The sequence below is a fragment of the Kryptolebias marmoratus genome, linkage group LG24, assembly GCF_001649575.2.
Source record: "Kryptolebias marmoratus isolate JLee-2015 linkage group LG24, ASM164957v2, whole genome shotgun sequence".
NCBI lineage: Eukaryota > Metazoa > Chordata > Actinopteri > Cyprinodontiformes > Rivulidae > Kryptolebias > Kryptolebias marmoratus.
In genome coordinates, this window is record NC_051453.1 from 9730113 (window position 1) to 9748442 (window position 18330).

General features: G+C 39.4%; 1 protein-coding gene across 3 annotated transcripts in view; it reads right to left on the reverse strand.

Annotated features, from left to right (window-relative positions):
• The window catches only part of ttll7 (tubulin tyrosine ligase-like family, member 7), a 67861-nt gene that overhangs the window by 36869 nt on the left and 12662 nt on the right, over nt 1-18330 (reverse strand). For all 3 annotated transcript variants that reach the window (XM_037974185.1, XM_017413512.3, XM_017413514.2), the window contains exons 7-9: nt 14652-14868; nt 12645-12809; nt 9578-9736 (exon numbers count right to left, since the gene is read on the reverse strand). In XM_037974185.1, the coding sequence (XP_037830113.1) occupies nt 9578-9736; nt 12645-12809; nt 14652-14868 (541 nt within the window). The remainder of the gene's footprint in view (nt 1-9577; nt 9737-12644; nt 12810-14651; nt 14869-18330) is intronic.

Genomic DNA, 18330 nt, shown 5'->3' on the forward strand with positions numbered 1-18330 from the left:
GTCAGACTGTAATCAATAGATTGTTGACTTTGTCCTGACAAAAACCTTTTAGTTTGTTAGATCAACTGATTACTCTTGTCACAATAATTTATTACCTACCTTTCTATGTCCCAAAGTGTTTGCACAGAGTCTTCATCCCAAGATTAATGAACTTATTTTCTTTTTATTTAGTTAGAAAAATAAATTAACTAGCTCTAACAGAAGAAATCTATTGTACAGATTGAAGAAACTGCTGGGAGTTCTTGAAGTCCAGCAACCTCCCTGGGAAGCTCATTCTGACATCAGGCTGGGTATTTGTATCAGAAACTGTATTTGCGTTATATCCTTTGACAAAAATCGCTGAACACAGTTCAAGACATGAAAATAGCGCAATAACCAAACATGATTTTTATTCCATTAGCAGAGAAATACTGAGCTAATCAGGGTTTGTATGTGAACTACTAATCAGGGAATATGAGTAAAGCATGGTGAAAAGAACAGATAAGAAAACAAGCTGGTGTGTGACTTGAAGTTATTAAACCAAAATGATTTATTTTCTTCTTTTAGAAAACAGGTACCAATTTTCTTTCTTAAAACATTTTTTACAGATATGTACAAGGACTTATCATCTCACTTGTCATCTCACTCTATTTTCTCTGTTACCTTTGAAGAAGCCATGGCTAACCCTGACACAAATGTGCTCCCTGCTGTATGACTTGAAAACAGCATTATAACATAATATTCACATCATATTCTGACTCTTAGCAACTGAGAGAACTAGAGTGTTGACTGTATTGGTATATAAACCAAAGAGAGGTACCTACTCTCCATATGGGTCAACTGGAAAAAGAAAAAACAAACTCAACCAAACCTCAGTTCCCAAAAAGCAAGTAAATATATTTAGTTTTTTTTTCATGTTTAAATGTGTGTAGCTGTGCACACAGGGCATGAGTGCATAACAACACACACGTTAAAGAAACAGTTTCCTGAAATAGAGTTGTCTGTGAAGTATCTAACTTTTCTGGGCTTGTTGGGCCGTCACAGCCACAGGTGAGCCACTAAATCCTTCACAATTTGAAGTGAGCATGTGTGGGTGAGCCTTGGTGGGGGAGTGTGCGAACCCACATGTGTATTTTTGTGTACAGCAACCATTTATCAGAAGGTGGGTGATGAATGTCTTCCAGTGCAAAGAGAGAAATAGGAACAGAGACCCTATCCAACTATTTCACTCAATAGAAAGAAATATACAATGCGTCCCTGTGTGCAGAGGACAGAGCTCCACTTCGACCTACCAAGCCTTACCTCTGCTACAAAAGAGAAAAAAAAGGGAAGAGGTCTGTTTTCATTTAGAGCACTCCACAGCTTGACAGCCACAATGAAAAGAGTGCCACTTTAGAGTGCCGCAGCCAATAGGTAACAGGCATTCTGGCAGTGATCCTGGTGACGGTTGTCTCGTTACTTGTCTTCATTTCTTAGTTTGATTTGTGGTGTCAAGCTGTCACAGAATAAACTGGCACTGCAGCATATACAGTCTCTCTTTGCTCTTCTTCACTTTTTTGTCTCTTTCATTCCACTGCCTGCTTACTGCACTCTTTCTCTTCTACTTCGTTTCTGTTCTTACTCTCTTCTTTACAGTGTTTTTTTTTTTGACTGGTCATCGCCGAACTCCCACTCTTCCCTGCTTCGTTTGCTGCAGCCCTGATTCTCTGGTTGTTACCTCCCTTCATTTCTCTCTCCGTGAATCTGTGCTCTCCTTTTCCTCCCTGGCAGAGGAAGTTGGACCAGTCTGTTCCTAATGAACCCCTGCAGGCTCCCAAAACCCCCCACTCTGATTTCCTTAAGTGACTCTGGCAGGGGTTTAAAAGAGTCCTTGGTTGCTTTAAAACACATTCAATAAAAATGTCAGATGAAAAGATTTGAACATTCTTTTTACTTATTCTTTAATTTGGTTTAGTATCACATCCATAGAGCCAAAATATTGCTCAGTCAAAAAGCTGAATGTATAGATGAGTTTATAATTCTTCACAGGGCATATCTTTCCCCATCTGATCATTGAGCTAAATATATGCACATCAAAGTTTGAGAATGAAAAACAACAATAGAAAGTTTAAACAGGACATAAAAGTTTCCCTTTGTGATACTGGAGATGCGTGATAGACATGTGAAATCTATCTTAGTCTGAAATAAAGAAAATGACTTGAAACATCACATTTTTAAAAAAACTGTACAATTAAACTGTGGATTTACTAATTTTTATTTTATGTGTACTTTTTGGTCTAGCACCTATTTCAGTGGACTTTGGCGGTGCATGTTTCCTTTTTTATTTTTCAGTATTGTATTGTAGAAACGCCCCATAATAAAGCAAATGTTTTCTTTTCAATGTCATTTTCTTTGTTTAAAAACACAATGTAAAACTTTATCAGTTAAACATCTTTATAAAAAGATCTTAATATTTGAACAAAGCGCAACATGGGTTTTCAGTCATTTTTAAACGGGCTGATATGCATATATATATATATATATATATATATATATATGTTATATTTGGTGTAGCTGTCAATGTAAATTTAATACATCAGAAACAGATAAATATATAATAAAACGTTGAAAAAAAAGCATATAAATGACATAATGTTCAGCTTTTTGAGTTGTACAGACATTAAATGTAAAGTAGAGCCTAGTTTCCCCAGCTTTACTGAAATGTGTTACTATGTCACCAGTTTGCCTGAGCGGGATCACCTCCTACTGATGTAGTCCTGGTGAGTTGCAACGCTGCTATTCATGCAAGGAAAAAAAAACATCCTTTTAAGTTATCAATGAGATATAAAATTAGCCACAGCGGTTCAGAAATAGCTTTGGTAATGCATGTCTGTATTGATATGTTAAAAGCCATTTGCTATTACTTTACACTGAATACTAGTTTTGCAGATAATGTAAAACAACAGAGATGAAAGTTGATAAGTACACTGATACCGAGCAATCAAATAACATCTGGATTGAACCCAATTTTGCACTTAAGATCAGAGCATTCCTACCTTTAAAATAAAAAAGGAACTGCTTATAAAGGCAAATGTAAAGATTGTGATAAGGGAGCCTCAATAGATTTATTTCAACTGCCCATTTTGGGTAAAAATATCAACGAGATGAAAGTCTGCCTAGTGATCTCCACAGCACGCAAAGCACAAACAGAAAACAAACCAGGAGCAAACAGATTGAAATGGCTTATTCAATTTGATGAAGTCTATTAATTTCTAAGTGAAAAAACCTCCTGGTATAGTTGCAGGGTTTGTCTAATGATGTTTGGCCCCTCGGAGTATCAGGACTAACTGCTTTGCCTGCGGATAGTTAGCAAGTAAATAATGGCTGAACAGCAAACTCAAACCGCCCCAACACGACTGCTATAAACCATTTTCACACCGAAATTAAATTACTTCTCTTACCACTCATCAGTCCTTCTACTTCCCCATCTAACCATTCATTGGTATCATTACTGACATAAATGAAACTAATAAAGGGGAAAATAATTATATAGTTGTCATCAACAAGTTGGTACTTGTGGCTTTTGCTGCGCACCAAAAAGCTCACTAAGAAAGAAACACTGGACCAACAACAATCAGCTGCTTTATTTCCACAACAAATTGCTTCCCCGCATCTACATTTATTTTGCATCTGGAATACTCCCTAAAACACGCACGAGGGCTGCTGGTGATTAATCGGTACAGGAAAAACAACCCCCTTCTTATTATTCTGGCAGAGGGTAAACAACCACTGCTTTGACAAGCCTCCCATTTTGCCCCGCACACTCAAGGGTATCGGCACAGTTCAGCCGCTGTCAGAATGGAGTGTTTGTTGCCGTACAATGGTGGAATGAGAAAGGGAGGCGTAGAGTGAATGAGAGAGAGAGAGAGAGAGAGAGAGGGAGAGGGAGACCAAGCATGAGTAGCAGAGCGACAGAAAGACAGACAGCTAGACGCCCTGTTTAGTCGCTCTCTTGTTTCAGCCGTCTTATCAATCACTGTTCTGTTCTTTTAGTGGCATTTCATGTGGTCCACTCGGACACAGGGAAACTCTAGCTGAGCGTGTTGAGCTGCTGGTACACAAGAATGAAGCGGGGCCGATGCTCAGCTTAGCCACAAGTCAGATAAAGCAGCCTGAAAGCAGGGAGAGTCATTGTTGGAAGCTATTCAGAAATACAATCAGTCACAGACACTAAAGTTGCAACAAAACTGCTCAGAAAAAGGCTTGAGTGGACAACATGACAACATTTTTTGCCTTCAAACAAAACGCCTGGTGTCTAAAGCTGTCACTCATAAATACGTAAGAATTTACTGTAAGTTTGTGTTTAAAATCTTTCACATCCCCAAACACACTATAACCACTGGTTCTATATGTCACCTTATAAACATTCAATTTATACCTTCCCTCTCAATCACACACACGCACTCACTCACTCTCTTTCTCTCGCACAGTCACTGAAGCCGTATGCATCTGATGATGAATGAATAAATGTTGGGGTATGTTTTCAACTGCCCCACATGCAAAGCCTCTGCTCTCCTAATTTGATACTTATTCTATGAAATAGTCATGTTGGGGGGAAAATGGATGTGGATGGAGACAGACAGTCCCATACATCATTGTAATTATTCTTTAATAAAGCTCATATACGGCAGACAGTGGCTTACAGGTCAATACTGCCACCTAGGGTTCACAAATAGAATGACACATCCTTAGAGGTAGGGACAATACTCACACTTCCAAAAAGAAAAAGGATATTATTCTGCAAAGTGTCAAAGATTAATCAAAGATGGGAGGAGAATACATGGTGGTAGGGGATAATATTGACTACAAAGACTTTGGCATATCAAAGAGTATTTATCATCCTCTTTCAGTTTTTTTCTCTCTCAAGAAAATTTGATTACGAAGGGATGAAAATTGTTTGTAGTAAGTAATTTTCCTTATTGGTACTGAGTACCCCATGATGTTAAGCTTGACTGTTGTAGGATGTAGGAAGTTCTCCAGTTTCATAAGAAAAAAAAGCTAAACAAACAAGGTAAACTTCTTTTTTTCCTAAAACTCTTAAATAAATAGTTAAGATGCTTTAAATAACTACTCCTTTTAGTTTCCTGAAAAACTCAAACGTAATATTTTCGACTCAAGTCTCTTGAGATGAAATAGAAAATCCACCAAGACCTTCCAAAAAATGTGACGCTCAAATTTATTTTTTCCACACAAAATGTTAACGGCATTCTCTGCAGTTAATACTCAGCTAAATATGTTGTCTCTGAGTGTGTTTGGAGACAGAGAAGAGTGAAAACCATTCATGCTTTGTTTCCATGTATGTGTGTTTGTCATGGCATCTGTTTACAGTTGCCACCGCAGATTTCTTCCCACAAATACCTCCCCCACCACAATCACACACACATATAAACACACACATACACTCCCACTCAAAAAGAAAGGAAGTCTGGATTATGTTGGCTATAAGGGATGGACAGGCGAACCAAACTCATCTTGAAACAATTGGCTACAGAGCGCAGACAGAGGGGAAAGTTGCAGCAAGGGGTGAAGAATTGCTGCCCCTGGGGTAGCCGTCCAGCTGTTGTCGTGATGCCTGTTCACACGCACACAAAAACTCACAGACACAAACAAACCCGTGCCACAGTTGACCTGACCGTGCCTGCCTCATTAGCTGCTAATCACTCTGCAAAGATGTGCTAAAAGACGGGAGCTAAAGGAAAGAGTACAAGAGCCAGTAGTTTAGATGTCATCAATGACGGAGCTGCCCTATGACCAGAGCGTGCTGGTGTCTCAATCTGAAACAATGACACGTAAAATGCCATGAAAGTTGGTAAACAAGGATTTCTTCTTCATGTCTTCATTCCTTTGCTTCTCGAATTGGACTGTCTGCGTGTTTTAGGGAAAATTCCTCCCTGAGTGAATAAAAAGATGGGCTGGAGGACGGCCAGCCACACACACACACATTACGAAGGGCTATTCCCAGACGGACAAAGACCAGACACCCACACACACAAACAGGGAGTTGACACGTTTACATAAAGCACACAGAAAAGTTGCATTTTTCATGATGTGTGTTTATCATCCAAGCAAACACATGTAGTTACCGCACCACACACACTGACACAACACAAATCAAATTTAGATTCACAGATGCTTACTTATAGGTGTTTATACACACATACATGTGCAATTTCGCAAGCTCGGTGTTGCTAACAAGCAGGCCAGCCAGCCTTTTTTACGCTGCCGGGAGCCAGTTAGAGACAGCTTTGCAGGGACCAGGCAAATTTCTAATTATTTGTGCTCATTACAAACACTTGCTTCTTGTTTAGAGTTGACCAGCTGGAGTTTTTATGTTTTATGTGGGGAAACAATGAAGCGAGCCAGAGCTTATAATGAGGCTAGCCCTCAATCCACTGCTACTTGCAGTGGGGATCATGGATACCCGTAAGAACTTCATGAGAACAATAAATCGGGCTCTTTATTGGATTTTGCTTGTTATGTTTTTGTTTTGTTTTATTGTGCGTGTGTGTATTTGCTTCGTCCTCTTCCATCCCCCCTTCCAAACTTCTAATAATATGTTGTTGTTTTTTTCATTATTTCTCACCAAAGTTGACACCATTTGTCATGCTGTCTTATAGCACATGGATCCTTGATAGAGGAAGTAAAGGTTTGGGACTGATGCAGGGACGCTAATGCTGTCCCACTACTATGTTTTCCCCATGGAATAAATGCACTCCTTATGGCTCATGCTGGATTTCGAATCATGTGCCGCTTACTGTGACCCAAGCAACCCAATTTTAAGCCCCCACTATGTGCGTGATGTATTTATAAGTGAAGCCTGTCGTGATGCTGTTTCTGTGCTGGGCTAAATTTGTGCATTAGTTGTGTTTTCTCTGCTGCATTTTTTAATTTTGCTTTCAGAAGACAAAGAAAATACTCAATGCATCCCTCAAAGCAAAAGCTTTAGTTCTGACAAAAGAACTACAGTCTAAGCAAATTGTGTGCATGCGCATGCACTAGTGTGTGTGTGTGTGTGTGTGTGTGTGTAGCAGAAGATCATGGCTCAATGAAACGCCTTTTCCTATACGAGACACAGATGCTGTCTGGGCCTGTTTAATGAAAGTGAATGTCTCGGGTTACGCCATTTGAGCATGTGCGTGTGTGTGTGAGTGTTGGTGTCTGCCTGTGTAATGCTGATGTTTTGAATGTCAATAGAAGGTAAAACTTGTGTCGAAAACTCTGCAGAATTAAGATAAAGATCACACAAAAGCCCGTGACTCTCTTTTTTCCCCCCTTCTCTTCTCCCCTTTCGATACTTGCTTTGAGCACAATGTGTCTGTTTGATGCCTCCCCTTGGTTTGAGAGCCATCGCTCTTGTCTTCGGTGTTTTCACTCCTGTGACAAGATATTTAGCAGGTGTGTGCTGGTCTGACACTTGTAGTCTCTTTTATGTGTGAATTCCTTAGCAGAATATATTCATTGGATTCTCTTTGGGATTGCCCACATACAAAGAGCTGGTGAATTATATCTTACACAAAGGTTTTTGGACAGTAACAAACCTAAAGTTCACAAAAGTTAAATAAATCTAATTACAAGGAGATTAAATATAAACAAAAACAGTATCTATTTTATGAAAGTACAATTAGGCGATGTGAAAGGCAGCTACGCTTTTTTCCCCATCCCATCCTCTTATATACACTTAGAAAGCGGCTGACAAAAATACAAACTCAAAGGACACAGCTAATATCGTTTGACAGTTTCTTATATGTGATACCATCTAGCTTTCAGGTATCCGACTGACTTTGAGTCTACACAGGTTGAACTTTCATTTCCTGGCTGCGAGTTTGCATGTTCAACAACCGACTTTGACGTCCTAAAGAGTAAGAGAGAACATTGCCGGAACAACAGTCTGGGTAAAGCCCCAACGAGGCATGGCGTGTGTAATTCAGTGTGACACCAATAAGGAAAGTCCACAAATTCAAAACAAACCTCTGAAGCTCAGGTTTCAGTTTGTGACACAGTTTTAACTGTTTTCTAGAGACTGCAAGGTAACAAAACATGGTGAAATAGGATGAAACAGATCCAGTTTTATCACAAAATGTTGCAAAATAAGCTGAAAGGGGTAATTTAGACCTGAGGGTTTGCCACAGGACAGCAGTCGGGCTAACCTGCCTTTGGGCCTTCGTGTGTTTTGTGTCCCAACAGAGTGGAAACACTAACAAGTTAAAAAGTGGTAGCAACGTTGCTTTTAAACTTAACAATGTATACACAGATTGTAGAGGGGGCTTCTACGTTTGCAACTATGCCTTGACTAATCAGCTGAATTTTGGAAATAAATGATTGTCGCTGTAAATGTTGCGTGAAAGAGAAACAGGGTTAAATGTGTGTGTGTGTGTGTACATGGGATGTTAATTGATGAGCGTTATACAGAGCTGCTGGTAGCACAGGGGGGATCATTACTGCTGGAGTGGAACAACTGCATTCACGGCTGTTTGCTATGTGTCACACTCACACACACACACACAAGCAAGAGTCACGGTGCACTAGCAGTCAAAGGGAGCACAATCCTTTTGCTCTTCTCTGTATGTCTTTTTGTTTTAAGCTTTAACATCTCTGCTGCGCAAAAAGAGAAACCTATAATCATTTAAAAACTCTAGCTCTACAATGACTGACAACATCTGTACCTGAATAAAACAACCTAACAATATCAATTTTTTTTTCCCAAATATGAGACCTTTAAAAGATGTTATTTTGGGATGGCACAATGAGAAAAAAAACAAACTACTATTCCCGCCGCATTTCCCATCTTTGAGTCAATTTGTGGAAAGGGTGGTGGTTGTGGGGGGTGCAGCTACTTTGGGTTAAAGGATTTAGGTCACATTTTAACTGACTGGCTAAGATCAGAAAGGTGAGGCAGAAATCCTGGAGTGGACTTCAATCCAGCTCTGGAATGACTGACACTTGAGAGACAAGCGCTGACAAAACGAGGCGCTGGTATAGGGTTAGTCAAAATGCAGTCCTGACCTACATTTTCATGCTCTGGATATGTGTAAGTTTTGTCTTTTTTTTTTTTAAAAATGCTTCTGTATATGCATGCATTTCTGTATGTTTTTAGGTGTCAACACGTTTCCGTACTCATCTAATTGCAAATGCATGCTTTCATTTTACATGGGTAACTCTCATGTGTTTATTGGATCATAAATATATGTTCATTGCAATATGTGCATGGGGACAAGAATGTGTAAGCAAAATCAGTGTGTGTTTATGCTGCCTTTCTGTGTGCGGAAATGTCTCAGATACGACTGCTTATGCCACAGTAGTTCAGTGGTGGAGCTGCTGCCATAGTAACAGGTGGGACTACAATTTGAAAAGACATCTTTATAAGTACATTATTGAGTATTTGAAAATGAATTTCTTTAGAATCAAAAATATCTTGAGTTTTAAGATTGTGTGTTTCCTTTCTAATATATAAAAAATGTGTTAAAAGATTATGTTTAAGCAGCAACAAGTAGAAATCAAAGAAAAAAAGATGACAAACACACCGTGTATATTCATAAACAAATAAATTCAGACCCTTTACCTCCAGCAGCCAGGGTTTGAGTTTGCGGTCCAGTATGATGTCAAAGCCCAGGACCTCAAAGCAGACGCTGTCGCTCCCTGGTGGCTGTCCGGGGCGGCACATGCGGTAGGCATGCAGCACATGAGGCTCCGCCACTATTAATGTTTTCACCACTAATTCCTGCCAGGAGACAGCGCGGGGAAAGAAGGAAAAGAAAAGAAAAAAGAAACACACAAAAAAGGACAATCACTAAATTGAACTGACAATAGGACATTTTCTTAGTTGGTTATTTTTGTTGCATTAAAGAACCTCTTGGTCTGAATTTTAAATGATTAAAAGCTGATTACAAGTTTTAGCCCTCTTCAGTGTTGTTAAGAACAAATTGTATTCACTTCAAATTTAGGAAAAAGTAATGACGCACAATGCCACATGTGAGACACAAAATATACAAACAGTCTCAAAAGAGACAAAAACAATAATCGATCTAGAGTTCTTCTTTGTTCTTGTCACTTCACCACAGCTGAGAATCATAAACTGTTACTGGCACAAAGCATTTTGAATTTCCTTCAAGCAAGCACAGACCTTCACCGGAGTTGGTGGCGTTCCATCTGTGTTGCTCGTGGCACCCAACCTGTGTGCATCTGTGTTTGCATCAGTGTTTGCTGGCTGCTACCTACTGGCCTACATCGTTGTTCAAATGTGGAGCTCGGTCCGACATGCACACACACGAACACATGGAATCAAAACTTCCCTTTAACAGGCAAGCACCACGCAGAGCTGCTGGACTGCAGTTTTGCCCAGTTCAGTCTGACTGCTGGGTGCAGGAGAGGGGGTACGCTGGTCTGGCCCTCGCCTGATAAGGCTTGCCCCCTCCCTGCTCCCTTTTCAATCCGTGTGTTGCTCACACACCTCCATCTATATGTCGAGCCTTCTACCATCTGACCCGCAGGCTACTCGGCCCCATCACCTGGTCCCCCTACCATGTCAGTGTCCCAAGTCCTTGCCAGTAACTCTGTGTTTGTGTGTGTGTGAGGTGGGGGTGCATGTGTGTGTATGTGTTTTTGTGTTTCCTTTGTCCTTGACCACATCACCTCTCCTCTTATCTTGGACAACCAGCACCCACTCCTGTTTGTGCTCACGTGCCTGTGTTTTTGAGCTTCATTTATTCTAGAAACCTCTTGGAATTTTTGCATTTTTTTATTAGTTTTATCATTTCATCAATAAATATAATCAATATATATCATTTTTTATGTATTTATAAACACTCCTACATTCATATTAGTCATTCTTACTGCTGTTTTTGTTTAAATGGTTTTGTCAGCCACATCTCTAATCTTGCTATACCATCTTCTATTGCAGGATGAGAAATAATAAATCTAAATTTATGTCTTGAATCTTGAGCATTTATTGTTTTATTACGCCTTGCCTTAATGATGGGGTCCTTCGTACAAATAAGTACAGTTTTGCTGATGGCAGAGCTGAATATGTCAAATCAAAATGTAAAAAACGTCACACAAAAAGGACTTATCTTGCCCAACAGTTTTGTAAATTCTGTTCTCCAAGTGCCACAAAGCTTTATAGTTATTTAAAAATATTCACCCTAGTAATAATCAAAACAAGCCCAACACACCACTCTAATAGTGTTCTCTGTGATGATTGGATTACTGCATTTATTAGAGAAATGTAAAAAAACATAATTGAGTGTGCTATTTCGAATGGCATGTATTTAGACTTTGGCAAAAGTCTAAAATGCAAAATTGTTTTGCCTTTGTGTAACTGTGTGTCTGTGTGTAACAAATAAATACAACATTTTTTCCATCTGCAGTCAGACCCTGTTCTTATCATTTATACCAGCATTAAAAAAATTGCAGCTCAAACCTTGGCCCCCATTTTGCACATTAATATCAACATCAATGTGACAGAGAGATCAGTGTTTCACTTAAGAAAAAGCACAACACTCTTAGCTCCACGAGACAATCTTTTGACAAAGAAGCCAAGACTCTCCGGCTGTAAACACTGCCATCAAGAGCCTAGTCATCCTTCTTGGTCTGTACGAGAACATGTAAGAAAAGAAATTTGAAAATAAAAAGAGAGGGAATAGGAGACTGAGCGGAGTTAAAATAAAGGTTTGTGTGAAAAGACAGCACTAACAACAAAGTGATGCATCAGAGGAAAGTACAGAAAAAAAACAGAGAGCGTGAGAAGAGCTTGGACGCGCTGGTTGAGTCAAAGGGTGACACTCGAGTGTGTCACTGAGGCTCAAAAAGATGAAAGAGAAAAAAATCAGGTTGAAGAAAAGTGGAATTCATAAAACAACTGCCTTGGCAAAATAGAGCACATGAACAGCTTATATAAGATGGATAAGAAGAAAGAACAAAGAACTGTTACCCAAATGAGAAGTTGCCCCAGCAGGTAAACCACCGAGCATGTGAACATAAAGAGTAAAAAGCTGAAAGAAAAACACACTTTGAGAGGAGAGCAACAACCAATGAGATTTCTAAATGTGAGTGCAGTATGACAGCACACATTTAAAGCAAAGCAAAACAAAAATCACTACGGAACAACATCGCCCACATGACTAAGGACAAAGACTGAAGGTAAAGACGAATAAGATGGAGAAAAACATGAACAGAGCCTGACCCTGAAGAGATGGCTCAAACAGAAAGAGGTAACTAAGAGACAAAAGAAGACACAAAAAGGCACATGACAGGGATAGATGGAGCTTATTTAGGNGGGGGGGGGGGGGTGTTTGGATGAGCTGAGAGTAGAGCTAGACAGGAAAGGCTCACCCTCCAGGAATGTTGTTTCCTCTGAGCTCTTGCTGGAATTAAACAAGCTTCCTAAATCACTGTCATAACAAATCATATCAAACCTTGGCTGGTCCACTTGTGTATTGTCTCCAGCGTGTGATGGTTGGTAGGAACAGTGTGTATATAGAAGAGTATACTAAGAGATTTGCAGCTTGTCTTTTCGAAGTGTTTTTGTTATCATAATGTACATCTTTTCCTTTTGTGATTGCACACATGCTACGCAAAACGGCTGCAACAAGATTTATGTTTGCGTCTGCTTTTGTGGACTACACACGTACTGAGATGTCTCCCCAGAACTTGGTCACATCGTAGTCATTGATGCGGAGGAACTCCGTGAACCAGCTAATGGACCTCTTACTGCCTTTGTCCACTGTCTCGTCTCGCTCAAAGTTCTCATTGTGTTTGTTAACTGAGTAGTTTGTCAGATGCATGTAGAGCTGGCTCTGTGGAGATAAAAGAGGTACAAAAACAACTTTATCTAGGAGCCAAATCTCTTATCGAGACAACAAATATATTAGAACCAGATATCACTTCAGATGCTGAAGTTGTGGGACAAGATTTAAATAATTTAGTTCAAAATTCTCACTTACACTGAAAAATATAAACTGTATCTAACGACAATTTGATGAAAGGTGACAGCTGAATCAGAGGTCTGTTGCGTAAAAGAAATAAATTAGTTTTTGTAAGCTCCGACAAAATTTGTAATCACACCAAGGAAAAAGTAACATTTGCACTAAACGGGTTACTGGCTTCTTGATTTGTAAAAGAACACTTTCAAATACTTTTTTTTTACAGAGATAATAAAAAATGAAGCTCTTTCTCTCCCGCTTATTACCGCCATTGGCCCTGAAGACAGCAAAACAATAATAAAATATAGCCTGCAACAAATATACTTGTTTCATTCTAGATTTGTTTTTAGTTATTCTTACAGCAAATTGATTATTCCTCAAGAAAGTTCAGGAAAATAGTGCAGAATAGTAGGCACTAATTCCTACAAGCGCAGGTGACTTCTCTAAATGTCTCCCCTTGTCTGACCAGCAGTCTAAAAAACATTTTTCTTTGAACAAGGCAGTGTTCAAAACAGCTGTCGAATGTATTTTTCTGTCTGCTTATGCTTACAGGATATGATACCTGAGACAATTCTCTAAAGCTAGTGTAGTTGTAAAATATAATATCATATGACACAATACAATGTGATGCAATATAATACAGGATCTGATTTTTAAAAAAAGGCTAGAATGACCTTTGAGCAAATTTGTTTTGCACTCAGTGCTGTCCAAATAGTTTATAGTATAGTTTATTATAGTAACTGTAATCCTTCCAGCTAATTTATCCTTCTATTTCAATTACAGATCACCAAAATATTTAGGTGTTCAGAAAAAAAAAAGAAAAATGTATATTGCTCCATAGTTTCTATAGTCCTTTAGTTTGTCAGTAACTATTTACTTTATACCACTTGTTTTTTTCCTCACACTTAAAAAGAAACAATGCATCTCTGTCATTAGCCAACAAGGATTTAACGCTTCGTCTGCAGGCGACTCCAGCCCCTGATGTCTGTCTGGAGACCACTCCCCGGGGAATTGAACATCCGTCTCCACGACGTGACTCACTCCATCATGTGTCACCGTCTTGGTAAGACAATACAAACTTTTGTCTCAGAAATCGACCAAGATGTCAATGTGTGTGCGCGTGTGTGTGTGTGTTTTAGACATTTTAGCAAACTTCATGCTTGATAAGAAGCTCTCTCGCTCTGTGTGTGTTTGTGTGTGTGTGTGTGTGTGTGTGTGTGTGTGTGTACATCCCTTTATCTGCAACAGTCTGTGCCTCAGCAGGTGCAGAACCTCGAGGCAAATATGAATGGTTTGATATTACAAGATACATCTGGTATGTGGACAGTTTTGCTCAGCTTTGTGTATACAGTTTGTCTGCACATCCTGCGTGTGCATGTGTGTGTGTGTGTGTGGTGGAACAATACTGGCCCTAAACTGAAGCAGTGTGCATTTTGCTCTGCTGACTGTATAAAAAAGTAAATCCATGTTTTGTGATCATTTAGATTACCTTTTCCAAATCTCTTTTTTCCTCAGTGTTTGTGAGTCTACTATCACGACAATTTCACAACTATATTTTTGTTTTAGCTCTGATGTACACCAGTTTTTTGTTTCAGAGCTAGGGATTATTGTGCTAATACAAGTTAAAAGAGGTCCGCCTGTGATCAGAGTACTTTGTCTCACAAACAAAGGCTTCAGCACTAATCCCAAACTGTAACGTCAGCATCTGTGACTCACCAGATTGGCCTCGGTGGGTGGGTGGTACTTCTCTGTGCCCATACGAACCAGGCCGTCGTTGTAAAGGAAAATGCGAAGCGGGTCGCAGGAAGTGACCAGGATGTAGATGCGCAGGTCAAACTTGTAGCCCTCCATCAGGAAGGGCTTGTCCAGGTACTCCTGAACAATAAAGTGTTCCTGGGCTGGCAGCTTCTCACAATTACGAATAAGCGAGATCCTGTATCGAGACAGACTTTATTAATCCTCGCGGGGGAAATTATGGTGGCATAATAAAATATGGCATGACAAAGACAAAAAAAAAAGATAATTAAAAAAATGATAGATGGAAGCATAGCAGAGACCATGAACATGACTGATGATTTTGGCACTGTCTTATATTCATGTTGAAGCCAAAAATTGAGGCAAACAAGATGTTTTATGTTTCATTACAATATTTCATTTCAAAGTCATCTGCAGAAGTTTGGAGATTTCCGCTGTGCTACCTCTGCTCATTTGGGTAATACTTAAAAGTCTGCACATCTCTAACCTAACTCCGGCCTTCTGCTTTTTTTTAACAGATAATGGATAGTACTCATAAATTTTACAAGCAATTGGTGCAATCAATGGGAGAGAATATTAAAAATATTAAAAAACGACATTAAAACTTTTAGCATGAAGAGACAAAGGGGACAGAGCCAAGGTGCCCTGGTATTCATGTGACTTTCTAACACCACAAAATCTTCAGTTTTAAATTATGTAAATGAGAGCAACTAAAACACCTCTCTTCTCTGCAGTAAACTTTATTTTAAAAAGTGCTTGAGATGTGTTTAAAATAAGAGCTAAAACACATGATTGCTTGTCTGAGCTACATTCTGTAGGCATCTGGAGAACATTGTGACTTTTTTTTTTTCCTGCCTGAACGGCACATTGCATCAGTTCCTCTGGTAAGGTCTTTAACCTATGCACAAGTTAACCAGAGCAGACACTGCTCCGTTTCAACCCCCCACTTTAATTCATTTGCCTTGGTCTCATGTCATTGGCACTCAGGTCTTATAGTATGCAGACCATCGCTAGCAGGGCTAAAGAATGAGCTGTGTTAGTTTGTAGACACCCACGTGGCACCGCAAATCAGAGAGGCAGGTACTGTTTTTATTTTATTTTTTTTAAGTTGTGTGTCTGAAAGTCTGCATGCGTGTGGGGGGTGCATGTGTGTGTACAGAGAGGGTGTGGGGTCATTTCTAAACAATCTTCCACTATAGCACGAGCAATGCAACTGACCTATATCGCCATCACTCATAGTTAAGGCTGACTCAAGCTAAATTGGTTACATGCACAGCCTGGCCGGCTCCGTTCTACACATGCAAGCAGGAACACAACACAAAAACATGAGACTAGGTCAAGATGTGCGCAGTTGATTGCTGAATAACTGGAGCTATTGAAAGGCTGTGGGACCAAGACATCAGAGGAAACAATGTTGTCCTTAACCAAATACTTCACTCTTTTCGGTTAACTGTAATAAAGCAAAAATGTATTAGTAACTAGCTTTTAAGCAGGTTTGAGATATGAAAAATGTTAAATATGGCACATACAAATAGGGACAGCTTAGAACAGAACATCAGCTCTTTAGTAGGGAAATCTTCAGTTTTTGAAATGTCTGTTTCTTTCTCACCCTTTATGTTTTTGATAAACGCCTCCTTTGCTTTAAGATGTACCTATGTGTCAATCACATCTTACTGTTGCCAACTAAGTGACTGCTCTACTATAGACGAGCACTTCACAGACCCGCTTATCGCAGTACTTGAATGAAAAAGAGCAGGGAGAAGTTGTTAGTGGCCTGACCGACTACGTGAGGGGCCCTCTTAACAGGCTGACAGCAAGCTGAATGATGAGGACAGGGTTAACCACGTTAGTTAGCAGAGCTGAAGTAGCTGAGGAGAAGACGACATGATTGATGAGCTGGAGTGTCAGATAATCACAGCCCACTCTCCCCTGCCTATTTAATTTGACACTGGAGGGGAGCTTGCCTTTTTAAGCTCCGCACACGCTTTTATTTTGTTTCCGTTATAACAAGCTAGGCTTCAGACATAAACAATAACTTCATTTAGTTGGCCGACAGAAAAATAAATTACAGGGGGGTAGATATAACTTAATTTCCTGCCGCGTCACACCACGAAAAAAAAAAGAGAGAAAAATCTAATTTTGTGAGCTGCCTGCCACTGAGTGGTCGAGCTAAACTCATCATCTTTCATATTCTTAATGTATTGCAATAATTCAGCCTTTATTCTTTAATAAATAAGGGCTTAGTGCAGCACAGAGTTATAAGCAATGCTCAAACTATACCAGAAAGGACAAATTTAAAGAGAACTAGATGGAAAGATGAGGCTGTTTGTACTTCAATATCCCCATCTATCGATGGAAACGATGAAGTCAATCCAAAATATTTCTCAATGCAAGCACACTTCAGAGATGGCATTTTCAAAGAATAAGACTTCAAAAAATTATTAATTATACTCTATTTTGCAGTTCAATTTCAGCAAATTCTTTCAAGAATCTATATTTTAGTTAAAAATAAAACTCAGTCTTTCAGGTTATCGTTTATTTCATGATATGGAATTCTTTAGAAATAAATTAACTTTTTAATTTTCACTTTATTTCTTTTTGTTAATCTGGTATTGACCTCCTTTTGTCGGGTGCAATAATAATCAGCACAGAACATTGGAATCCATAAATATATTATAACTTAATAACTAACGAAATAAAAACCTGGCTTTGGTCAGTTTAAGTCTTTTAAAATATCCGTGCTGCAAGAACAAAACTTTGACCTGTCCATATGCGTCTTTTCTTGAGAACTTTCTAAATTTTCCAGTGGTATAATGACTGCTTCTTTCTTCTAAGTCACTAAGCACCTCTAAAACCTGCCAGGCTTTCTAATTGTGTAGCCCGAATCTCATCCCGCTCATCTAATTCTTTCTAAAGTAAGGGAGATTCATAATCAATATCAAACTCTCCATCACTTAAAGCAAAGCTCAGACTAAAACCAAGAATTATTATGTTCAGTATGACACTGCAAATGGATGATGAACTCTGTTTTCTAGACAATATTTGCCTAATTAAGTCAGCTACTCACACACATCTCTGGACCTTTCACATACTATTCATTTAATTTAAAAAATGGATAAATACTTAAAGATTTCCACTTCCAAAAAGTCAAAATGCACAATGAAAATGTGACATCACAACTTGAGGTTGCTCTCACCCCATGGGAGTGCAAGTATGAAATATGCATTCAGGTACAACAACCAGATCATCATTTGATAAAAAGATGCTATTGAGAGACAGAGTCCCCTGCAGCAGCCGTCTTTGTCCATTTTCTAGTCTGACTGGCCTCTGCTGATGGGACCTCATAAAGGAATCCAATAATCACATGCAGAGACCTTGAGGGAAGGGAACTACAGTAACTGCCAAGGACCGTGTGTGTGTGTCTGAGTGTGTGTGTGTGTGTGTGTGTCCCGCTGGTAGCGATAACCTCTGATTTATAGACAGTGTGACCATCGAGGACCATGAAGCCCACAATGAGATTCAACACGCCCTCTCTGCTCTAATTCTCAATCTGGTACCAGCCATCATGCCACTTCCACACACACTCATACCAGGGTCACAAACCTCTTATTCCTTTGTTTTTGTTGCGCTTGTCCTCTAT